Source organism: Scyliorhinus torazame, chromosome 8 (genome assembly GCF_047496885.1).
Source record: "Scyliorhinus torazame isolate Kashiwa2021f chromosome 8, sScyTor2.1, whole genome shotgun sequence".
In the NCBI taxonomy this organism is placed as follows: domain Eukaryota; kingdom Metazoa; phylum Chordata; class Chondrichthyes; order Carcharhiniformes; family Scyliorhinidae; genus Scyliorhinus; species Scyliorhinus torazame.
In genome coordinates this window covers 39,339,842-39,366,144 of record NC_092714.1, presented here as the reverse complement: position 1 = coordinate 39,366,144, position 26,303 = coordinate 39,339,842, and the positions used below count along the sequence as shown (strand labels likewise).

The 26,303-nt window shown below is 46.5% G+C and overlaps 1 protein-coding gene across 3 annotated transcripts in view; it reads left to right on the top strand.

Annotated features, from left to right (window-relative positions):
* LOC140427772 (exosomal polycystin-1-interacting protein-like) overlaps positions 1-25,683 on the top strand; it is a 96,988-nt gene extending 71,305 nt beyond the window's left edge. For 2 of the 3 annotated variants that reach the window (XM_072513410.1, XM_072513411.1), the window contains one exon: positions 22,468-25,683. In XM_072513410.1, the coding sequence (XP_072369511.1) occupies positions 22,468-23,185 (718 nt within the window). In that variant the 3' untranslated portion in view covers positions 23,186-25,683. Of the gene's footprint in view, positions 1-12,734; positions 12,993-22,467 lie in introns of those variants that run through there. The other variant, XM_072513412.1, reaches the window with a different exon arrangement.
* Positions 25,684-26,303: the final 620 nt, after the last annotated feature.

Below are 26,303 nucleotides of genomic sequence, written 5' to 3'. Positions count from 1 at the left end.
CCATGCCCAGTCCCTCAATCACACACTGAGTATGTGTCATTGAGAGGTTTCCCCCTCCCCCTGAGGTGACAAGCTGGCTGCACAGTTATATTTGTCATGTATGGTGATAGGCCCATCTGTAGCTTCATTGGGAAGGTGGGATGAGGACCTTGGGTGGTAATTAATTGGCAACCTAAGGGCCTCATTGGTGCTGGGGAACGTTGACCATGGGCCTTCCCATCCATAATCTAATGCTGGCAGAGACAGAACACTGATAGGATTCAGGTACATCAAAATTCTCTCTCATTAAATATCCTTCAAGCTCGCCACCAGAAAGAGCAGAAGATTCCACCTAAGTTCTGCAGTGCAGTCTCCAAGACCCTTGGAGCACATTCTGTCCTGTCGTGCCATTTCTGTTGCTTCCTTCAGGTCTTCTACTCTTCTTCAAGCCATTTCAGTTGCTGCTGCAGCCAGAGTGCTCCTCTCCTTTAAGGGGTGCAGTCTGATTTAATGTAGCGCAGGCTAGCTTTAAGTGGCTTAGGCCTCACATGAACCTGGGCCCCATGCTCAGCCTCTGTAATGTGTTCAGTGCTGGGCTGCATGCCACACATCATTATCATCGGCAGACTGCACAAAGTTTGTGTGCTGCCTGCATCACTTTGAACATGTGTGGGGTAATCGGGCATCGTGATCTCTGCACCCGGCCTCGGGGGGAATCCAATTTAGCCCAAACTGTTGGGGTTCCGCATGGCCACAAATGAGACTTGCACACGCTAGTGAACATGTATTAGCAATCAACTTTCTGACAGTTCAGCCTCCATTACTCTGCTGGCCTCACTCCAAAATACAACAACAGTGTTACATCCCAAGGAATTTTATAAGGGATGAGGGATGGGTGGAACTGGATATCGAGCAGCAGTTGAAGAAAGACTGGGAAGGTGGGGGTCATAGCATGGGTGGGTTTGGAATCTCTTGAAAGTGCCAAGTTTTCATTGGGTGGAAGAATCTACAGAGAGCACATTTTCATACGTAGGGTCAAGACGGCTGATGGCTTTGCAAAAAAATCAGTGGGGATGGAAAGCCTAGTAAACTCCCAGCTGAGTCATAATGCCCTAAATAACCTCCTGAGAGCCCTTCCAGCTGATGCACTCGGAATGTGATAATTCACTTCAGGACACGAGCAGAAACATGACAATTTCTGTTATAATGGATCATTAATAAAATCAGAGGAGCCAACTGCTTATCTGCTTTTGCTTTCGATAAGGAATAAAGATGAATTCCGAGTTCCTTATGAATGTAAATGCTGCCTGATTCAAATAAGGCACGGTTGTTTCATTTTCATTTTATTTGTAATTTTCTTTTCTTTTTATCAGTGAGTTTTCTCACCTCTATCCATTCCGTATTGATCAGGGCCAAACTTTCACTATGATATCCACAGTTAGTAAATCTCAGTGTACTGCTACTTGGTGAAGTCTTCCCAATAGTTTCAAAAGCAATCTCAGATGGTGTAATAACCCACTGCGATACACAGGCTTTCTTTCAAATGGATCTTTGTAAATGTGTTATACACAAAGGTAGTGTCCCATTGGCAAATCACCTGAGTTCTGAGCCAGTTAATTGCCCGACACTGACAACTTCATAAATATTACCAGGTTATTTCAAATTGCCTGGATTTCCATATCCAATCTTTTGAACTGCGTCATGTACTCTTTTGCATGCTTCGGTTTGAGACAGGGTCCGTCCATAAAAGTTAGGGAGAATTATAATTTTAGGAAATTCATTAATCACGGCAAAAGCGTGATGAATATATGTGTAAGAATGTGGCAGGAGAAGCAGGCCTTTGTCAGCGTTCCCCTCAGCTGTCTGTGTGTGTGTTAGCTCACATATTGAGCTTGTTGGCTGCAGTTCCAGGCTACCAGCTCCTAGACTATTTTTGCTTTTAGTGTTACCTCACGAAGTGTTGGAATTCATGCTTTTACTTGTTCTGATCTCTTATATATAATTTCTAAAAATCCAATTATTCCTAAAAGTGGTTCCCTTAAGGCTTTTGTTCTGATAGCTTTCCATTGAAAGGGCCACGGCTAAATAGTAAGCTTCGGCATGTTCAACGACTGGTAAGCCTTGCTGTAAATCTTTTTTAATTCTTTTAAGTTATATGCACGGCCACACCATGTGCTGGCTTGAGTAGGTGAGCCGCTACGTTTTTCAAGGTTCCCTTCCCTTCTTTGTTCCAATCTCTCCCCCTTACCCCTTCTGTTGTGCTCTACTTCTCACTCCTGGCTTTGTTCCATCCCTAAGTCCCATTGTGCTCCACTCCCCAGGCCCCTTGCTTCCTAGGCTCGACTATCAGTATGTGCACTCATGGTGCTCCACTCTCAGATTCCCTAGCTGCAGCCCCCCCCCCCCCCCCCCCCCCAGCACCCATCCTCCACTTGGTTTCACTCCCTGCCTTGAAATGGGACCATGTTAAACATCACGGCGATGCTTCAGCTGCCCGACTAGTCACAGGCGATGTCATCAGCAAACGGCAAATATTGTGCAGAATTTTTTTGGGTGCGGGAACTAAATTGTATCATGTTAAAAATTGGATTTCCACCCGGGAAAGCAAACGAAGGAGGTCCAGTGGCAAAGGATCACCATGGTGATGAAATATATTTCACAAACAACATACCAAAGGTTTCATTAATTGAAAGAAAACATACCATAAAGTCCGGCATTCGCTGAACTAACAAAAACTGCGTGTTCGGGGTTTGAACAGATCATGAAACCAACGACCCACTTTCTATTCAATTTTCAAATTGCAAGTGATTGCTTTGAAAAATAGAGTATTTACAGTCGTCTTGTGGCTGTGATGCTGGAGTTTTTAAACCCAGTGCAATTCAAGGAGGTTGAAGGACTCAGGGAGTTACAGAGATTTGGAGGGGGAAAAAAAGCCATGAAGGGACTAAATATGTTATTTTAAATTGAAGGTATTAGAGAACAGGGACCCACAGCAAGATAGCAAAGGACCGGAACTATAGATAAGGGTCTGGATTCTCCGATCTGCAGACTAAGTGTTGACGCCGGCCTGGGAACCGTGGCGTTTTTAGCCAGGAAAATAGGTGCAAAAGCTGCACCGATCCTCCGTCGGTGGGGGGCTAGCAGCCGCGCAGCGTAAAGCCCCCGGCTTTACCTGCGGATAAGGCCGGAAAATTGCCGGGTCTGTTGCCACGTATGCGCACGGCACTGGCCACGCGCGGACCCGGCCCTGCCACATAATTTCCCAGTATCCCCCTTCGTCACCCTCGGACCGCCCCCCCACCAGTGCCGCAAGCCGCCGCCAAAGCCCGCCACCCGCGGAATGGCTCTCCGCCCCCCCCCAACTGTGGCGGCACTGGACTCAGTCCGCAGCCACCACGCGGGGTCCACGAAAGAAAATAGCATGAGTGACCAACTCCGTCGGGAACTCGGCCCATTAAGGGCGGAGCATCAGGGGAGGGCCTCAGGTGACGCCCCGAGACCGTCCATGCGGGATGCGGCATACTCCCCGAGTACGCCGTTTTTGAGGGGGTGGAGCATCGCAAAAGCAGAGCCTCCCCGATTTTGCCGCAAACGGGGATTCTCTGGCCATTCGCCGAATGCAATTACGGCGTTGGCAACCGGAAAATCCCGCCCAAGGACTTGGTGCAAGACTAGGACACATGTATTCAATATTTTGAGGTTTGGAGATGGCTGCTGAATTTCAGGAAGCCCTCAGGATGCAGCTCTGGGTCAGAAAGGCCTGGGTTCGGGTGACACCACCATGGGTGGCAGCAGTCTGGGGCGGGGTTGGAAAGTTTGTTTTTAAATAGCTCCAAAGAAAGTCCCTTATGCCCCACCAAATCAATGGAAAATTGATCTTAATTGAATCATTTATGAAACTTCAGCTGAACAGGAAATTATTTTTTTAAATGACTTACAAAAATCTTTCAATATGAAGCACCACGGATGCTTTTGCAGTCATAACGTATCTGTGTCGCAAGCTGAAGAGTCCCATGGCAGCAACAAGTGAAAGTAAAAATTGATGATGGGCCTTGGCTCAGATGTGTGTCAAAATACACAATGTCATTGCTGAAGTAACACAAGTTGAATGAGGAGGTACAAGGGAGATCAGCAGACACCAAGGTTAGCAAAGTTTGGCTGCACCTACCATGACTCCACAAACCATTACTACAGATCATGACATGACCATCTGAAAATGGGTGAGGACAACTGCCTCCATACTGTCAGTCCGCAGCCACCACGCGGGGTCCACGAAAGAAAATAGCATGAGTGACCAACACCGTCGGGAACTCGGCCCATCAAGGGCGGAGCATCAGAGGAGGGCTGGGCGGAGCATCAGGGGAGGGTTACTGGGGAGCCAGCTGCAGATTTTGCATCTGCTACAACCAATGTCAAGTATTATTAATTGTGACAGTCACCTAAGCCCTTAATATTTTTCCTTTGGATTGATTGAAGATACACTGAATTGCTTTCAAATCAGGATAACCTTTCTTTCATCCACCTCTTATACCAAGGAATGTTTGACAGGGTGGATGCTGAGATACTTGTTTCCCCTTGCTGGGGAGCCTAGGACCAGAGGGCGTCATCTCAGGGTGAGGGTCACCCATTTAAAGCAGGATGGGGAGGAATTTCTTCTCTCAGAGGAATCTTTGGACCTCTTTACTGCTGAGGTAGGTGGAGGCTGAGTCATTAAGTATATTCAAGGCTGAGATATATTTTAATTAGTAAAGGAATCAGGGGTTATTGGGATAAGGCAGGAAAGTAGAGTGGAGGATTGTCATTTCAGATCAGCCATGATCTCACTGAATGGCGAAGCACATTCGATGGGCCGAATGGCCTACTTCTGCTCCTACGTCTTATGATCTTATAGAATGATATTGCACACTCTGTCAACTGCAATCAGATTGAGTGACATGCCTCCATATCAGTTGTCTTTTCACCATATTTGTGCTTGGTTCTTCTTCTAAACATTGTAATAGACAACATCCTTGCCTCATCCACCTAAAGCAATAACACCCCAGCAAATTCAATTAGTGGCCCCACCCTGCCAATATTCAGCCACTCAATGTTATAGCCTCGGTCAGCTCATTTCTAGAATTATATACATTTTCCAGTCAAATATACCTTCGTCTTTATTGACCCCTGGACTAATTCAAACTACCATTCATTCTATCTTCTAAATATTTATTTTACACCACCCTAAGAAAGGTTTCTAAATATTCTTAAAGTATGATACAATAAAATTATATGCTAAATACAGATGGTAATTGCTTTTTTAACTCCATGTTTGACTTTGCCAATTGCATGTGATTTGTGTGCTCCAGAACCTTGGGTGGGATTCTCCCCTACCCGGCGGGGCGGGGGGTCCCGGCGGGATGGAGTGGCGGGAACCACTCCGGCGTCGGGCCGCCCCAAAGGTACAGATTTCTCCGCACCTTTAGGGGCCAAGCCCTCACCTTGAGGGGCGAGGCCCCGCGCCGGAGTGGTTGGTGCGCCGCCGGTCGGTGGGAAAGGCCTTTGGCGCCACGCCAGTCGGGCCGAAAGGACTTCGCCGGTCGGCGGAAGTCCGCGCATGCGCGGGAGCGTCTGCGGCTGCTGACGTCATCCCCGTGCATGCGCAGGGGGGTCACCTACGCGCCGGCCATTGTGGAGACCTCCACGGCCGACGCGTAGTAAAAGAGTGCCCCCACGGCACAGGCCCGCCCGCGGATCGGTGGGCCCCGATCGCGGGCCAGGCCACCGTGGGGGCACCCCCCGGGGCCAGATCGCCCCGCGCCCCCCCCCCAGGACCCCGGAGCCCGCCCGCGCCGCCAGTCCCGCCGATAAGGTAGGTGGTTTGATTCACATCGGCAGGATTGGCATGACAGCAGCGGGACTTCGGCCCATCGCGGGCTGGAGAATCGGCGAGAGGGGCCCGCTGACCAGCGTGGCGCAATTCCCGCCCCCGCCGAATTTTCGATGCCGGAGAATTCGCCGGCCGGCGGGGGCGGGATTCACGCCGCCTCCCAGCGATTCTCCGACCCGGCGGGGGGTCGGAGAATCCCGCCCCTTATCTTATTCTCCTACTTGGATGCTCTTTAGTAACAGAAGGAAGTTAGATGGCTGGCTGCTGGGTCTCAACATCATGGGATTCAGATGGACCGCTGGCTCTCTGTATTGAGAGTGTTTCACAATGTTACTGCCATGTCTGAGAAGAGAAAACCTGATAGAAAATCTTTAGATTCCGAAAGGATTAATTAGAGTAGTGGCAGAGAAGATGTACAGAGGAGAGCAAAAGTAGAGACCATAAAGACAAGATTGACACTAATAATTCCATGGTGTGGAGATGCCGGTGTTGGACTGGGGTGGGCACAGAAAAAAGTCTTACAACACCAGGTTAAAGTCCAACAGGTTTGTTTGGAATCACTAGCTTTAGGAGCATAGCTCCTTCATTAGGTGATGAAGGTGCTGCACTCCAAAAGCTAGTGATTCCAAACAACCCTGTTGGGCTTTAACCCGGTGTTGTAAGATTTCTTACTAATAATTCCAGTAGGGAAATAACTTCTTTAAAAAGAGAGTGGTTAGAATATGGATGTCACTATCACAAGCAGTAGTTGAGGTGATTAGCATCGATGCATTTGAGCAGGAGCTAGATAAACACAAGAGGGAGAAAGGAATGGAAAGTTAGACTGATAGGGCTAAAAGAGAATGAGTGAGAGGAGACTCCTGTGGAGCATAAACAATGACATGGACCTGTTGAACCGAATGGGCTGTTTCTGTGAGGTACGTTCTACTTAATTCGATGTAATGCCAGTGGCGGCTGCTAGTCCTACTTGCTTTCAGGCATATTTAATAACTCTTGAATAGCTTGGCTAAAGAGACCTTTCGATATGTTGGCCTATGAGCAGCAGTCTCCAGTAAATTCCCACCCTGCATGCTAAGTGCCTTTTGAGTAGAAAATCCAGTGAAGCACTTTGATCCCTGTCTCTAGAAAGTTGAGGTTTGATAAGCCCACATCATCATCTGTTCCTCGATTCGGGAATGATGTCCAATCAGGGTGGCGGGTTTCAATCGTAGGTCTTCTTGTGACTGAATAGGCTGATTCTCGACCCACAGATCTTTAGGCACATGGGGCAGGATATACCACAAGGTGGTGGGGTCGGGACTGCAGGATTTCCTTCTTTGTCTTTTCTCCTCTGCCATTGCTCTGCCTCATCATTAAGACTTTGTGACTGAAAGCACAATGAGGCTTGCATGACAACTAGAACCAAGCTCCTCCCAATGATTAATGCCAATGCTTCAGGAGAGCTTTGGGGTGTCTGTGAAGTATTTTCTTTGTCCTCCCCTGGATCATTGGCCATTTGAGAATTGGGAAAAAAAGGTTCATTTGAAAGGTGTAAAGCCACACTGCGAATGTGGGAGAATTTCCTCAGCCACAGGAAGTAGGCAATTCAGGAAAATGTGTTTAAGGATTTTCCCTGCTATAGACAAGAGGAAAATACCTCACTAGTTTCCACAGAATAATTTATCTCCCTTTTGAAATTATCGCCTCCCTGAAGAGACGGGGGTTGGTGAATGGAATTAATGCATGGAATCTTTTTTTTAAAATATATTTTATTGAAAGTTTTTTCCAAACAACAATTTTTCCCTCTTACAAAGCAAACGAAACAATAACAAAACAGAAATTTTTAACAATACACAGGTAACAAAACCCCATTGTCTATTGACCTAAACTAAACTAAACCCTCCCCCCCCCCCCTCCCCCTGGGTTGCTGCTGCTGGTCATCTGTCTTCCCTCTAACGTTCCCCTAGGTAGTCGAGAAATGGCTGCCACCGCCTGGTGAACCCTTGAGCCGATCCTCTCAGGGCAGATGCATGGAATCTTGATGTTAACAAAAGCTCAGTAGATTTGAAGACCTCAGCTGGAATACATCGCAGCCACAGGCTTTGTTGTTTTGCATCTGTTTGATTACTTGTCTTTAACTCTCCCGTCGATCATGGTTCATCCATGGATTCTACCATAGAGCACTAACAAGTATCAGCTGCCATTGTGGATCCATGGTCGAGGAATTGTTGAAAATATTTTCTTTCCAGCACTGGCAGATGAGGAACACCATCCTGTGAGTGAGGGGATTTTGTCCATTTGACCTTGGTCTATTTAGATGGTCCAGGTGGCTTCGCAAAAAACCTTCACATGTCATGATGGTCAGCACATTATTGGAGCTCTCAGGCTTTCTCTTCCCACCACATGTTGCATGTCTTCCGGATTTTTCTTTGAGCAGCAGCCTTTTCCAGTTACAATGCTGCCTTCTTGACTTGCAACCTTGGGTTGTTCTGCCAGGCAATGAAGGCTGCTACTTTTTGATCTTGTAGGTCATAATTTTCATCAAACCGTTTTTGGTGACGACGACGCTCGAACCCAATGGTCTGAGCACAAGATTCCAGTATAGCTGATTTTATTTGATGGCATTGTGCTGGAGTTGAGTTGGATGTGAGCACTAGAACAGCCAATGGAAATACCAACAGCAAGTATTGAGGTTTCAGTGGCAATGGGGTAAGGTAGAGTTACAGACAGACAGTGTTGCAGAAGTGGAAACGATTGGTCTTAGTGCTGAAGACAGTATTGCATGTGAAACATATCTCAGTCGTGTTTACAAAGAAAAATATGTCATACCACAGATTTATAGGTGGGCGATTCGCCGAGCCCCGCGCCGGGCCGGAGAATCGGCGCAACCGCGCCATGACGCCCCGACGCCGGCGCGCGATTCTCCGGGGTGCGGAGAATCGGCGCCATTTGCAATGGCGCGTTTGGCACGGCACTAGCCGCGGGCCGTTGGAATCAGCGGGGGCCGCCGATTCTCCGACCCGGATGGGCCGAGCGGCCGCGCAGATACAACAGAGTCCCGTCGGCGCCGTTCACCCCTGGTCGCTGCCGGCAGGAACTCTGCGCAAATGGTCGGGGGGCGGCCTGTGGGGGGGGTGCTCCTTCACTGGGGCGGGGGGGGGGGCTCCGATGGGGTCTGGCCTGCGATCAGGGCCCACCGATCGGCGGGCCGGCCTCCTCCCCCCCGGGGGCTACTTCCCTGCGCGGCCGGCTCCTGAGCACCGACGCCATGTTGAGTCGGGGCCGGCACGCTAAAGAAGTCCCCCGCGCATGCGCAGGTTAGCGCGGCCCAACTGTGCATGCGAGTGTTGGCACGGTGCCCATTTGGCGCCGGCAAAGGAAGCTGGAGCGGCGTGAACTGCTCCAGCGCAGTGCTGGCCCCCTGTGAGGGACAGAATAGGTCGGACCCGGGCCGGGTTCACACCGTCGAGAAACGGGACGGTGTTCACGACGGCGCGAACACTTAGGCTCCATATTGGAGAATCGCTTCCTAAATACCAGTATACCTCCTATTTCAACTGTCATCAGTAAGTGTCTCTTTATATGTGCTAAAGTAACAACCCAACTAATGTTAAATAGTTAATCACAATTGAAATACAATTAACAAAAAGGCCGCAGGTGCTGAGTCAATTTGAATTGTCGATTACTGTAATCAAGGGATATAGAACAAAATAACTTAATTAAGCTGAGGTACAGATCAGCCACTGCTTCATTGAATGGTGGAACATGCTCAAAGGGTTGAATGTTTTTCTCCTGCGCCAATGTGCAAGCAAAGATAGCATAACTTGCTATAAAAACATACTGATGCACGATCAATGACCACTAAAGCGAGGTTGTAGTCCAACTGAAGGCTTTAATAAGCTAGATGTTTCCCCCAGCAGCTCAGGTACAAAATGAGGGCTGCTGGGGCAAAATGAGGGCTGCTGGGGCGGCACAGGCTCTTATACCCCGCCTATCAGGGCGGAGCTATCATACACTCTAACCAATAGAAAGCATACAGTTTCCACCAATGGTGCTTTAGCCTATTAGGTACCGTAATAACTATAATACCACACATACCTTACATCAGAGAACTGCAAATTTGTTTTGGTTATTGAATATTAAACAATGTTTTCAGAACAAAAAATCAGAACAAAGCCATTTTACTGTCATAATCATTTGCTTTTAAAAGGATGTTGTCACCCCCTACAGCTTGTTACATATGTTATTTGCAAACATTCAACACAATAATATCCTTGTGACACATTGGCAGAACTCACGTTATGAAAAGAAGTCACAGATGTATTGTCGCCATCGCTTGCCTGTGATTAATCTACTGCTTTCTGGGCACATCTCTAAGTCTGAAATCTTTCCCGGTGCCTAGCCATCTCCAAAGTGGTGATGATGCCATTTAAATAGTTTTTCCTGTTTCTCAACTTATTGGCTTCTCAAAAATAATGAAATTGTACAATCCTTCACATATTTTTAATTTTAATAGTATATACTCTGAAATGTAAACTATTTAATGTTGTTCATTGTCTTAATTACTGTTCTATGTAGATCATAAAATCAGTGGGAGTCTTACAATGTAATGTGCTACAAGTATGTACCTGGTCCTCTAAACCTGAAAACCTGTGGTTTCAAAATATGATCAGCTAAATTCACTGGTTACAGGAATTAATAAAATAAATGTTGACAGAGAATAGTTTGAAGTTAAGTCCCTCAGTTAGGAGATGAACAAAATAAACACCAACCACAGGGTTCCCACTTTTGGGCTGGAATCTTCTGTTCTGGAGTCAACGTTTGGTGGTTAGCACGGAAGTGAATGATTTCTATGGGCTGACAGGGTGGTTGGGGTGTGTGTGTGTGGTGGTGGTGGGGGGGGGCGGGGCGTTGAGTGTGGAGGTGCAGGTCAGCAGACCATGCACAATCTTGTGTTGACCAGCTCATTACACATGCATGCATGACAAGCTTCTCAATTCTCATGGTGGGGGCAAGCAGGAAATTGCTGCGCCTGCCATTACGTCATGTGGTCGAAGGGCCAGGTTCCATATTTGAAGGGGACACAGACAGCCTGCACTGTCACTTCTCCTTTGCCGGCCATTGCTCCACCCTGCCATGCTAACCCTTCTTCCCTTCCTTGGTCACCCACCATGCAACTTGCACTGCCACCACTTGGTCGCAAGCATAGGCCGGTGTTTACAGATGCTACCTAAAAAGGACAACTCATTTGTTAATCATGGTGACACAGTGATTAACTCTGCTGCCTCACAACGCCAGGGACCCGGAGTCAATTCCAGCTTTGGGTGACTGTGTGGAGTTTCAACATTCTCCCTGTGTCTGCGTTGGGTTTCCTCTGGGTGCTCCGGTTGCCTCCCATAGTCCAAAGATGTGCAGGTTAGGTAGGGTAAGGAGTTACAGGGATAATAAGAATAATAATCTTTATTATTGTCACAAGTAGGTTTACATTAACACTGCAATGAAGTTACTGTGAACAGCTCCTAGTCGCCACATTCCGGCGCCTGTTCGGGTACACTGAGGGAGAATTCAATATAACAGGGGGCGGGGGGGTTGAGATAGGGTGCTCTTTCGGAAGGTCAGTGCAGACTCGATGGGCCAAATGGCCTCCACCTGCACAGTATGGATGCAATAGAAATTCTATGGAAGAAATCTACCTCTCCAGGCGCATGCCACTTATGTGCAGCTGTGAACGTTCTTAATTTCTTGTTGGCAGGGAACTTAGTTCTAGCAAGATGGCCTTTTAATGAGCATGCAGGAGACTCTAATACATGCAAAAGGGCTTCCGGCATTGTTTGTCGGGAAGCTCGACCCGCTTTTAAACGCCCAAGGAAACAATTGCTAAAGTTCATCCCGCCGTCGAGAAACTGATTTTTTTTAGCCTCCCAGTAAATTAAGCTCCCCTGCCCACCTAGATTCCTGCTGCTGGAGTGACTGGTAGATCCCGTCCCTGATAACAGTTCAGCAGATGGAGAGGACCAACAGCAAAATTCATTATAGAAATGAAGCATTGCTATGCACCGCCAGTATGAATCACCCTCAGCAGAGGCAGGTGAGAGGAGGTGTTTGAAATTGCTGGGCACTGATAAAGTGTTCCCCAGTGGCCGGGGACCAGCAGTGGGGGGGGGGGGGGGGGGGGGGGGGGGGGGGGGGGAAGGGGTTGATGACTAGCGGACACAAGTTTAAGATAATTGGCAGAAGAACCAGAATGGACAGCTGGAAATTTTGTTTCCTGCAACAAGTTATTATCAGCTGTAGTGAACTGCATGAAAAGGGCAGTGAAGTAGAGTCAAAAGTACCTTTCAAAAATAAATTAGATAATTAGTCATGCTTAAAAGGGTAAAACAAAAGGTTTGTGGAGAAAGAGCAAATGAGTGAGACTCTTTCAAAGAGGCATGATGTACACATACGATGGGCCAAATGGCCTCCTTTTGGTATATCAATCTAAGGGTATCATTGCTCTTAACATTAAAGCTGAAATATTATCCCATTCAGGAACACTGGTGGGAGCAATGGAAACCTGCCTAAATAACGAAGAGTGTTTTTCCTAACTTGATCCATTTTGAAGTTATTCATATTTTCGCTGTGTGGACCTGTTCCAGACTGTGTGCTCATGCTGCTGCTCTTCCCCTGTGTCTTAGCCTGGCGACTGCCAAGAACCTAGGAACAAGAGAATGGTGATCAGCAGCAGGAGTACACAAACAGCATCCTGCAGAAATTTACCCCATTTGCCAAATTCTCTCTGTAGCAACCTACTGGCAGGAAACTGTTTTTTAAAAAAAGGAAATAAATAGTCTTCTTTGGCTCCCACCTATATACCATTTAAAAAAAACACATTTGCAACAGCTATGAGCCACGGCAGCTTCAGTACAGTAGTCTGCTTTCTGGATTAAGACAGAAAACAGTGTAATTGGAACCATCCCTATATATTTCACAGTAGACACATAGCCAGCTGCCAGCAGGTTGCTATGAAGCAGTAATTAAATAACCATGCAACAAGAAGCAGATGCAATTGGAGAAAATTATCCTTCCGTCTGATGACTGAACCAAGTTGCTCTACCTATATTTTTGCATTATTTGAATATGCTGATGACGGCTGATTCAGAGTTTAACAATGTTTTTTCTGCGCAACGTAAGTCATATGCTTTTTCTCTTTTGTGCATGTGCTGCTTGTTGATCCTGCTGCCTGGCGTGTGTGCTACTTCAAGCTTAAGAAGTAACACCTCCTTGTTTCAGCTTGTTTCAGACTTTACTCAATGTTAGCGCTTTTGCCGAAATGATGTTTCACAATTATTCGCCTTTTCGCCTGTTTACACGTGCTGCTCTGCTTTAATCAGAATAGCTTGCTTTTCTGAAAAGGATCCAACGGAAAGATTTATATAAGATTAAGAGCTTGAGGGAAAATCCCTAACTTGCGTGAAGGCTCCACTCCATCTCCCACCGACGGCTCTGTTGGTGAATAATTTGCATGGTAGGGCAGTTAGCCATGACGATCGGGAAAATCCAAGATTGAATCCATGGCCTGTGCTGAACTGGCTGACCTCATCCAAGACAGCAGCTGGAACTTGGGCTCGTTAAGGGCAAGATCTTCCAGGATGCCAGGTCACAATCGCTATGAGTGACTGTGCGTGCAGATCCTGGGTGAGAACAGGATTGGGCTCTGTTTTCATGTCACCGTGGCTAAATGCTCTGCCGAGACTCAGTTAGAGACCTCATATAATTCACACATCAACAGTGGCCACTTGGCTTAAATACCACAGGGCAGCTGGTGCCTGTGAAACCACAGCCCAACACGAGTCTCGGCTTTCAGGAAAGCAAGAGAAGGAAATGGAACAAATTAAGATTCATCATTGACACTGATCAAACTAAAATGATGACCCCCCTTCTGGATAGTTCAGCTGCCAATAGCATCATGTGAAGCCTAATTGCTTCTTATGAAAATATCACAGGGATATGTTAGAGAATTGTCAATGTATTTGTAAAAGATCAATCCTGCGGCCTTTAATTAATGCAGATCAGTTCTTTTCTCGAATATTTCAAGGAAGCATATGGCATTTCATTGGAATTAGGTTGAAAAAATGACTATAGTTAAAGAAACAAAATGAAAAATTGACATGAAACTTTTTTTCCTACTGCTGTATCTCCTCGATGTACACTATGATATAACATTTAACCAGGAAGATCATTCTTTCTCACAAAATGTTTCAGTGCAGAAATTGCAAAAGATTTATATTTATTAACCCAGTCATTTTTGTACAAGAACAAGTGTTGCTAAGTGACTGCATTGAGGTGATTTTGTGGATACAATCCAGGCTACCCTCAGGAACAATTGCAATGGCTCTTTCCACTGCCCTTGAAAGATGAAAAATCAGCTCATAAAATCTGGCTACTATTGCAATCACGCCTCCGTATTTTCTGTTTGAAGTAACGAGGTGGATGACCTTTGAAACAGTGAACAATGTGTTTGCTCAGTGTGTTTAATTTTTAGATGGCATGGGACAGAGTCACCCCTAAGGTCAACATTCAGATTTGTATTGAAACGGCGCACCGTTTAGAAACAAAAATATTAAGAGCAACTGTTGTGGGTGGATTCTGTTGTATCTGGATTGAAATAAAGATAGCTCACCTTCAGCTACTGATCCAGAAACAAGTGCATTCTGGGAGCATAGGAACAAAGGAACAGGAGGAGGCCATTCGGCTCGTTAAGCCAGATCATGGCTGATTATCTATGTCTACACCATTTTTCCCCACGTAAACAATATCCCCTGATGTCCATTAATATCCAGAAATCTATCGTTTTACGTTTTGAACATGTTCAATGATTAAGTTTCTGCTCTCTGGGATAAAAGAAAATTCACCACCATCTGAGTGAGAAAATCTCTCCTCATCTTGGTTTTAAATGGCCTGCCCCTGATACTGAGAATAGCTTTTTCTCTGAATAGGTCCAAATCACACGGTGATAAATATGAGCCTGTGCTGCTGTGACACATTGTCATGAGGCGGCATGGTAGCACAGTGGTTAGCACTGTTGCTTTACAGCGCCAGGGATCTGGGTTTGGGTCACTGCCTGTGCGGAGACTGCACATTCTGCATGGGTTTCCTCCGGGTGCTCTGGTTTACTCCCACAGTCTAAAGATGTGCAGGTTAGGTGGATTCGTCATGCTAAAAATTGCCCTTAGTGTCCAAAAAAGGTTAGGTGGAGTTGCTGGGTTACGGGATAGGGTGGAGGTATGGGCTTAGGTAGGGTGCTCTTTCCAAGGGCCGCTGCAGACCTGATGGGCCAAATGGCCTCCTTCTGCCCTGTACGTTCTATGAGAACATCAGACTGCAATCAGTGGCTACATTCCCAATGTCCCGGTTTCAAGCAGGAGAAAAAGAAGGGAGATACCATTTAATTTTTAAACAAATGTCTGAACTTAAATAAAACTTGTTAATTGGGAGGGTGGCATGGGGGCGCAGTGGTTAGCACTGCTACCTACACCGCTGAGGACCCCGGTTCAATCCCGGTCCCGGGTCACTGAATATGTGGAGTTTGCACATTCTCCCCATGCCTGTGCGGGTCTCACCCCCACAACCACAAAAGATGTGCAGGTTAGGTGGATTGGCCACGCTAAATTGCCCCTTAATTGGAAAAAAATAATTGGGTACTCTAAATTTAAAACAAAACCTTGGAAATCACAGAGACTTCTCGATCTCTGTGGGTTACTCTCTATGTGGCCTGCAGCAGGTGCTGTCACTTTGTCACTGAGCGTGAAATCTGGACTAGTAACATAAAGATGGAATTGATTAGATTTACTGGGGTGGAACTTGACTTTGTGTGATGGCGTCAAGCGGGTGACAGTAAATCCGCCACCCATTTTACAACTTTCCCAACTTTCATTTCCAATGGTTTACGATGAAGCAGTTGCAATGATAAGATCATTAAAGCACCCCAGTTTAAACAAATGGCTTTGTCAATTAATACGTTCGGTGCTTAAAATTGTAAGTATGAGTTGTGCCCTTTGTAACTGTTTAATTTTCATGCCCCTGGCTTTCTCTTTTTTAGTGTTTAGGCTCAGGGACGGCCCTGTTAAAAAGATAAAATTACGGCGTGGGACATTTTACGATGTTAATGGTGCCATGCAAATGCACATTATTGTTTTTGTGGTTAAAAGAGTGGAAACTCTGAGCAACAACAGTTTAAAAAGGGAGTGAAGGCATTGAGCGGCTGTAAGTCTGTGAGTGGCACGGGAGAAATAAAATCACAAAGTGATGCTCCAGCTTCAGGGAAGGTGGCGGGGTATTTTCCAGGCAAATATTAGAGTTAACCTACTGGATTAAATAATTAGTTAAGAGTCAAAGATGATTAAACCGAATGGGTGTGGAATTGGTCTACACCAGCGCCGCAAAACAAACTGGTAGTAAATCAGCAGGCCGATTATACAGTGCACCAGTTTTTATTTTCCATTTACTTGGAAGGTATTGCCAAGATTATTCATTTCAAACCACCTAAAGGTGACAGTGAGACATAGAAATGAGTCTCTAAAAAGTGTTTGAGCTGTTGTTCTGTGAACTTCAGCAGTGGTGATGATGATTATCAACAAGCAGTTTGGCATTGCTGTTGTATCAATTTCACCCCCATAAACTTTAATTAATCAGCATATAAAAGAAGGTGAGATAGGGATGCCAGTGCAGGAGGTATGCATCCACAGCATGTGGGGGATTATAGAGGGCATTGTGATTCCACCCAGCCTTTTTACAATAAGTCTTTGTCGAGGAACATTTCAAGGAGTTCGAGGTGCAGATGTGCAATGCATTAAGGAGGGATAGTTACCAGGACACTTTGATTCAGGAGGCAATCACAGTCCTTAAGTTCGAGAGTGGCGCAGTCTGGTTAGTGATCTGGGAGTAGGACTGCGCGACTCCAAGTCAGGCAGGTAAGGGAACCCCAGTGCAGATCGAGCTTTGGCTTTTGCCCTTATCCAACCGGTACAAGGTTTCTGCTGCTTGTGTGGATCAGGGAAAGTCTGTTGGTCGGATGAGCAAACTGACCAGAGCTCCTCAGTGTAGGTAACGGGAATAAGTGCAGCCTCGGCGGGGCCATTCCCCACTGAAGTCCCGGACTGCAACAGAGTCCCGTTTGATAGTGTGGTCTTTTCTCGATGCTGCAAGCGCTGGGAAACACCCAGCTAAACGCGCTTGACACGAGACTCTGTTACAATTCGGTTAGATCGCGCCGTATGTTTCCTTACCGAAGGAAAGATATAGGGGGCGATTCTCCGATATGGAGGCCAGGTGTTCGCGCCGTTGTGAACGCCGTCGCTTCTCACGACGGCGTGAACAGGGCCCGGGCACAACCTATTCTGGCCCCCATAGGGGCACCAAATGGGCACCATGCCAACCCGCGCATGCGCAGTTGGGGCAGCCCAATCCTGCGCATGCGCAGTTGGTCCGCGCCATCCTGCGCATGCGCAGGGAGCGTCTTACACACGCCGGCCCCTCACCAACATGGGGCCAGTGTTCTGGGGCCGCGCGCGGAAGGAGGTAGGAATGGGGGGGGGAGGGGCCGGCCCGCCGATCGGTGGGCCCCTATCACGGGCCAGTCCCCATCGGAGGCCACCCCGGTGAAGGAGCCCCTCTCCATCCCCCACAGGCCACCCCACCAGCATTCCCGCAGAGTTCCCGCCAGCAGCGACCATGGCTGGACGGCACCGGCGGGAACCTGTCATGTTGTAGCGGCCGCTCGGCCCATCCGGGCTGGAGAATCATCGCTTGCCGGTTCTCCGAGCGGTCCGGTGCGGGAATCGCGTGCGGGGGTCGGGGTGGCATGGCACGATTCGTGCGGCGCCCCGGCGATTCTCCCCCCCCCGGCGTGGGGGGGGGAGAATAGCACCCACAGTATAGAGGGAGTGCAATGAAGATTCATGAGACTTATTCCTGGGAAGGGAATTCCCTCATCAGGAGAGATTAAGTTGACTAGATCTATTTAAGTTGAGGAACGTCTTCACCCAAAGTGTGATGCATCTTTGGAGTTCTCTACCCAGGGGGCTGTGGATGATCAGTCTTTGAGTATATTCAAAACAGGAATCAGTGGATTTCTGGAATCTAAAAGAATCAAGGGACATTTTTCTTAAATTAATTTATGGGATGTGGGCTTCGCTGGCAAGGCCAACATTTAATGGCCATCCCTAATTGCCCTTGAGAAGGTGGTGGTGAGCTGCCTTCTTGAATCACTGACTTCCACACGGTGCAGGTACATGAACAATGTTGGGAGGGAGAAAGTTCCAGGATTTTGACCCAGTGACGGCGATATATTTCCAAGTCAGTATGGTGAATGGCTTGGAGGGGAACTTACAGGTCTCTGCTGCTGTTGTCCTTCTAGATCAGTGTATTTCAAACCTTTTTCCCTGGGACCCACTTTTACCAGCCAGCCAACTTTCAGGATCATTGCTGGCCGACCTTCAGGAGCCTCGTCGGCTGACCTTTGCGACCCACACCAATAAAACCATTTTCGCTTACCTTTAATGTGACGGGTGAGCCTGCTTGGTGCTCACAATCTCCCTTGCTTTGTCATTCAATATTACATTCCTGCCAAGGATTTCAGCTGATGATTTAAGTTCATGCTGCACCCTATGAAAAAATCAAGAGGTTTGTCCTCAAACTCGCCATGCTTAGTCTTCAAATGCCTTTGAAGATTTGGGCATTTTAAACACTCATTTGCCAGTACCACCCTGCATAGAACACACATGGGTTTTGCATCATGATTTTCATTGGCACAATTAGAAAAACCATACCTCAAGAAATCATCTTTCAGTTTTTCTGAGTTTAAAAGGATCCATCTTCAGTTATTCAGAGTCCTGTTGCCTTGCTTGCTCAGAGCTAGAAAATGGAGAATCGCTCCCAACACCTGCCCGCGACCAATTTGCAGGTCACGCCCCGCAGTTTGAAAACCCTATTCTAGTTGGTAATGGTCATGTGTTTGGAAGCTTCTGTATAAGGAGCCTTGGTGAGTTCCTGCAGTACACCTTGTAGATGGTACACACGGTTGTTACTGTGCGTCAGTGGTGGAACAAGCGAATGTTTGTGGAAGGGGTGCCAATCAAGTGGGCTGCTTTGTCCTGGTTGGTGTCAAGGCTCTTGAGTGTTGTTGGAGCTGCACCTATCCAGGCAAGTGGAGAGTATTGCATAACATCTTTGACTTGTGCCTTGTAGATGATGGACAGGCTTTGGAAAGTCAAGAGGTGTGTTACTCGCTGCAGGATTCCTAGCACCTGACCTGCTCTTGTAGCTATAGTATTTATATGGCTAGTCCAGTTCAGTTTCTGGTCAATGACCAGTTTCTGGTCAACCACAATGTTGATAGTGGGGATTCAGTGAAGGTAATGCCATTGAAGGTCAAGGGTCGATGGTTTGATTATCTTTTGTTGGAGATGGTCATTCTTTCACACCTGGGTGGCATGAATGTTACTTGCCACCTGTCAGCCTAAGTCTAGATATTGTGCAGGTCTTGCTGCATTTGGAGATGGACAGATTCAATATCTGAGGAGACGGGACAGCTGAAGTTGGTTAGGCCTAGAACACAGAGATAGGAAGTTGGGGTTGAGGTAGAAGATCAGGATCATCCTGTTGAATGGTGGCAATTTACAGCCAATTAAGTACTTTTGAAGTGCAGCCACTGTTGCAATGTAGGAAAAGTAGAAACTAATTTGCATGAAGCAAACACCTTCAAACTGCCATATGATAGTGACCAGAAAATCTGTCCTTTCGTGGTGTTGGTTTAGTAATTTACCCATTCTTTAATTATTTATGTATAGGCTTGAGCAGTGCGATGTTCGGGTTAATGTGGGACTGGGGAAACAATACAGTCCACATCATGGTGGAGAGAGTCACATGGGTGTAGTAGAGTTCAGTAGTGAGTCTGGTATAAGTCAACATGAAGATAGCACCGAGTCAGGACCGTCTCCTGTAGGTATGTATATAGTTATGGGTTATTAATAAATATTATTGTTCAACCATACAAGCTTCTAGATCTCTTCATGAGGAAACATTTAACCATACATGGCAGCAAGAGAAGGATCCCAAAATCTCCAAGAATAAGAAGTAAAGGAACTGGAGTCTGACCTGAGAGAAGTGCGCCTAACTTAAAGACCTCAAATACACAGCTGGAGATCACCGAAGAAGCTCCATTACAGATGTGGAGACTGAAGGGCAGAAGAAAGATCCACTGTGCAGTGTAAAAGCACTCCACCAGAGCATATGGAGGTTTGTTGCAAGATCTGGTCAAAAGCAGAGTCAAAGGACCCAACCAGATCGCAAGACTGAGCAAAATCCAAAAATGTTTGAAGTAAGCTTTTAGAATCAGTGTAATATACAGGCAGCACTGACAAACTGATTATTTTAATGAGAGTGGCTTGAAAAATGCTGCAGCCAGGATCATAGGCTGCGCCATAACACATGGCTACCACGTGTGAATGAAAAATCATTTTTTTATCGAGAAGTCAGAGCAAAGGGAAATACAAAAGCTCAGGAAAGCAATTAGCCAGCCAAAACAATTTGTTCAAAAGGTTTTCGACCGAATCACTGAAGTTTAAAATGATTCCGTAATTGTGATGGGAATCGGCCAAATCCTAACAACGGCAGGAAGAAACAAAATAATTACCGCGGCGCCATCTGAGGAAAAAACCGTGTACTCCGCTGTGATGTAAACAGCCATGGATGGTAAATCAACACTGACAGACCAATTAAGGCATTTGGAAGAACCAGGCCAGGTGCAAAATTGGGCATTATGGAGAAGAGGAATTAAAAAATATATGATAGCATCAGGGATGAATAAGGAAACAGTCTGAACAAATGAATATGCAGTTATATTCAGACGGTCCAATAGCCAACAAAATAATTGCCAGTCAAGGAATAAACTAATCTTCTGATTACTTTGAAGAGGCTATGAAATCCTTTGACACCTACTTGAACCTAAGAAGCAATAGAATTTATGAGCAGGCAAAATTTACCAAGAGAGTCCAAAAGTCTGGGGCATCTGTAGACTCTTTCATAAATGAGTTATACAGATTAGCTGAAGGCTGTGACTACAGTGACCTTCAGTCATAGAATCTCTACAGTGCAGATGGAGGCCATTCGACACATCAAATCTGCATGGACCCTCCGAAAGAGCACCCCACTTAGGCCCACTCCCCTCCCATCCCCGTAACCCCACCTAATCTGCACTTCTTGCGACACTAACGGGCAATTTAGCATGGCCAATCCACCTAACCTACACATCTTTGGACTGTGGGAGGAAACTGGAGCATCCAGAGGAAACCCACGCACACACCGGGAGAATGTGCAAACTCCACACAGACAGTGACCCAAGGCCAGAATTGAACCCCAGTCCCTGGCACTATGAGGCAGAGTGCTAACCACTGTGCCACCGTGCCACCCAGTCAGAGCTCAAAAGAAACTGAATAGTAGTGGGAGTGACCAATGATACTCTTTCGGATATACTCCAACCTAAAGATCTGACTTTGGAAAAATCCATCCAAGTCGACAGATAAGAGGTTCACCAGTAAACCCGATCCATTTTGTGTGGTGAGGTTAAACCGTGGTACACAACAGCCTCAACAGTCCCGCTCATAAAACAATGTGAGGGCAAGGAGACCCCAGGGAAAGGAAAGCAATACCCAAGCAAAACACAAGATGACAGCAGACCATGTCAGCACTGTGACATCAAAAGACAGGCATGAGCAGTGTCCAGCAATCACTGTGCAATGCTTTAATTATAACCGTTGGGATACTTTAGGTGGACGTTTATGTCCAAAACATTGAGACATGTGGAAGATCCCAAACCAGTCCAAGTGTTAGATGAATAGCAGCAAGAAGAAGACCTTGGAAGAAATTAAGGATCCCAAATTCACAATTTGGAACACTGACGTACCTGTAAGTGGTCACTTCACAAATTTCAAGTAAAATGAGGGATCCAGTGTGTGAACCTTACAACAGACAGCGCTCATTAGCTACACAACTGTGTAGAATACGATAGCACCAATAGCCAAGCTTGAACCTATTCCTCAGAAAACATTCACACATAATCCCGTTTATTATCATAAACTAGTGCTTCATGATCAGGAGGAGGAGCCCTTCATGAGTTTTCCTCTAGGGCTTTGGAGTCACTTGTCTCCCCATCATCGCCTCCACTAAGATCATCTAGTTCAAAACAGAACCGGGGTTGAAGTTGAAAAATTATATTTTTTAAGAAATGAACTGATGGTAACGCATCTTGTATCCAAAATTCCCCACATGGGTTTGAATCAGCCAAAGGGAAGATACTGTCCAGTTTGTATATTTTGCAGTGGAAGGGAATTTGACTTAAGGGATTGGTTACTCTCGTTCCTCCCAGGCAGAAGTCGCCTAAGGAATGTTACTTGCAGGGGTCTGAATGTGTACAGGCTTTGGGAGAGTTAATGAGGAGGAAGGGGTTGAGTGAGCAGTTGAATGATTGATAAGATAAATCCCATAAGCAACTGTTTGGCTTCCTCCACACGACAGGGATTTTCTTTCTGCTTTATTTTTAAATGTCCATACAATGATGAAGAAGTCGTTACCAACCATTTCATTTTTTTGTTTGTTTATTTCAGGCGCTGTGAAAGAATGGAAAATCTCTGTCAGTTTGTATCACGTTATGTTGTAAACATGAAGGTGACGGGTTCTGTGTCAAACCAGCTGGTGCTCTTTGCTGCACTCTGGTGCTGTGTGTGTGTGGCTGTGGTAAGGAGCAGTAACCACACACTCATCTTTCAAAACGAAAGCAACTTCCGTAATTGCAGCTGCTTCTCCAGCATCCCAGACTGCAGTACTGTTCTTGCCAACCTTGAGTGCAACTGCAAGACTGTCTCTTCCAAAGATATCGACAAAGCCAACCCAACCTTCAGCAATGAATTGGTGGTGTGGGTGTCAGATACCGCTACAGTGGGGCTGCTGCTAAACTACTCGTCGGTCCCAAACCTTAGGCTTTCTTTGTGCAGCTGCAACCCCGTACTCACAGAGTATCTCATCATCTTCGGCCTGAAGAAGCTCTGCGTGACAAATCCTAGGGCGAATGCCTATCCACTGCAAAACATAACAATATTCAGCGCGGGTGGGGCAGCTGTCAAGCCATCCTTGCAGAATAACACTGGATTCTCATTTTACATTTCATTCTTAAATATGGCTCTGTTAAACGGGGATTCTAAATTAAAAGCCTACTCAGTGCCAAATGTCACAAACATTGCAGAATATTTTCCAGATCTTCGTTATGACACCACTTCTCTGCCTTCTGAGGCCAACAGTTCTTTTGTGACATTCATCTATGTTTAGGAACTGTGCAGCAAATTCGCTTTTGGGCAGTCGAACAAGTACAGCTCAGTTGCTGCATTTGCAATTATCCATTTGTGCACAGGTTTTGGGTGAATGTTCAAGCCCAGATATTCCCTCATTCACTTCAGTAGCTTTTATTTCTGATTTAAGGCTATCTTTGTGTAGAAATTTCAAACAAGGACAAGGAAGTATGTTGCCGCACGTGCAATCAAGGGGCTTCACTGTGAATGTTAGGTTAGGAATATAACTTGGAAGAGAATGTTAGACCATGAAAGTAACTTCCAAGACTTTATGCATGCAAATGTCACATTACAAAAATCAGGGTAGTTTTTCAATTTACAGCACCTCAAGATGGCATTAACAATAACACAGATAGTTGAAAAAAAGAGACATGCTGTCAAAGCTTTTTGTCTTGCACTCATGAGGACAGACGCAAGAATGCCAAACAGCACATCGCTCCGGCTGTTTGCAATAGGCGGGGTACTGACCATACTCAACCAACCTGTGCTTGCAAAACTCAGAACGTAGGACGGAATCTTCCCCAAAAATGGCAAAGTCTCAGTCCCGGCGAGAAACACTGAGCGAATCCCATGAATCTTGGACCCCTTAGAAAAAAGAAGTGCATGGGCCTAGTTAATACCATCACTCTGGTGACTCTTAGAGCCGGAAACCGACTTCAAACAGATCAGGGCTCCATCTTTAAAGGGGCCCAACCAGCTCTGCAGCTGAATGGCACCCAGGCAACATCTCGGAGGTCTCAGGGCTCTCTCTCCCCGGCAACAATCATTACCGCCAGAGCCTTCCCCCCCCCACCCCAAACAGTCATGTCGTCCCATCACGGGGCTCACACTAGGTTCCTGCCCTGGAACTGCCCCGGCACGGGTTGAATGTCCTTTTAACCCCCCCCCCCCCCTCCCTTCCCGGGGACTATACATACCTTTAAACCCCTGGAGGGATCCCCTGGACTGCCTCATGCCTGGCCAGACTTGGTGTAAATGATGCCGGCGAGACATCACGCCAACGCTGGGTCAGGATTCCGTGAGGGGGGAGGGGGGGGGACGTCTGGAGAGAGTGCTCGCTAATGTATAAAAATGAGGTTCTCAGGCTCGCATGCATGATTCTCACTGCTCCACTGGTGAGGCGCGGTGGAGATCACGCCAGAGTGAAGAACGTTTTTCACTTCTCTACAGATTTTGAGCCCATGTCGACTTTCTCACGGATGGAGAGAGGTGGCACAAAATCACCCCCATAAAGTGTAATATTAGATGTGATCCCACGACTGGCTCACACTTGCTGACCAACCCTGACTGTACTAAGAATTACACTAACAACCAATTTAAGATTATCAGTCCGGAATACACTCACACTTGTTGAAGCTACATCTATTCATATGTAAGGACCGGCCCTCCACAGGCAAAAGGAATATGTCGAGACATTACACCTTTTTTTGAATAAACAAAACCAGACGGAACAATAACTCCCCAATGGTCATGACCAGTCAGAGTCACCAATTGGCTAGCCAACCAATCAACACCCCTTTTCTTTTGCGGTATAGATTATTGGTCCATTTCAAATTTGGTGTTCTTGTATCTGTCCAGGTGAGTGCAAGACAAAAAGCTGGAATTCTCCGGCCGTTCGCTGGCCGTGGGATTCTCTGATCCTGCCGGCAGCTCATCCCGCCCGCAGGTTTCCTGACAGCATTGGGTGACTTCAATGGGAATTCCCATCGGCAACTTTGGGAATTGAGAATCCCGCTGCCAGCGTCAGCACACCACCGGGAAATATGCGGCAGGGAGGCCAGAGAATCCTGCCCGGTGTCTCTTTTTTCAGCAATACTAAAGATTTGTACCACCAAAGTGCTATTAGCAACATATATAACACTTACATGATTGTAACATATTCAATTGCATTTCTGCCAGGTTCACAAGATTTCTGTGCTTTCTGCACCTCATTACTATAGAGGTTTTTGTGAAAAGTGAAAAGACTATTAATAGTAGCACACATGCTGTAAGGTATGACCTAAGTGCACCCTCGTTCACCACACTCTGCAAAGTGAATTTTATTTAATGCATAGCAACTGTTCCACTACAGCTCACAGAGAAGGAGCAGAATCGGGGAAACTGGAGATGGATGAGCAGGAAATCTGGAGACCGAGGGAGAAGAGAGCAAGGGACTAGGGGGCTATGAGAGGTGAGCAGCACTGAAGGTCCCAAAGTGGGGAGAACATGATCGGACTAGCGGCAAATGTACTCTTCAGAGTAAAATCATTTGCATGGTCATTTGCTTAAAATCACCCATTACTTTCAACACCCAAATTTCTAATCTTGTACAGAAATATATGCAGTGTTGTATCTGTTAACAACACAAGATTTTGCACTGACAGTATAGTTTGATCGCAGTGTAGTGAAGGCCTGACACTGGAATTCTAATGACTTATCCACACAGAAATAGTGTTATTTTGTATGTTGATATAAAATTCTAACAATGCACAACTTCAACTTGACTTTTATGTGTTATTTTATAATTCACCTTTCGGGGCCTCACAATGTCCCAAAGTGCTTCACAGCCAGTGAGGGATTTTGAAGCGTAGTCATTATTGTAATGTAGGGAAATACAACAGCCAATTTGTGCGCAGCAAGATTCTACACACAGCAATGAAATAAATTCTGAATAATCTGGTTTACCGATGTTGGCTGAGGAATAAATGTTGGCCACGTCACAGGGAGAACTCCCTGGCTCTTTGTTGAAGAGTACCATGGGATCTTTTGTGAGAGAACACACGCAGAGCCTCAGTCTAATAACTCATCCAAAAGATGATGGGTGGGATTTTCTGACCCCTCCCACAGTCAGGTCTATCCAGTCCCACCGAAGTCAACGGGGACTTGAATGGCCTGCCATGTCCGCTGCGGGGATACCCACCATGGCAGTGCCGAAGCATCCAGCAAGCACCTCTGACTTTGCAGGCCGAGGGCCTGTGCTCATGTCCCTGGATTGGAGTTTAAAACTACGCTCTTGTGGCCCTCAGGCAATATTACGACACCTGAACCAAAGGCAACACCTAAGACCTTGTTTTTACATTTGTTCTGGTGACTGAATGGATAAATGCCCTCCATTGAGG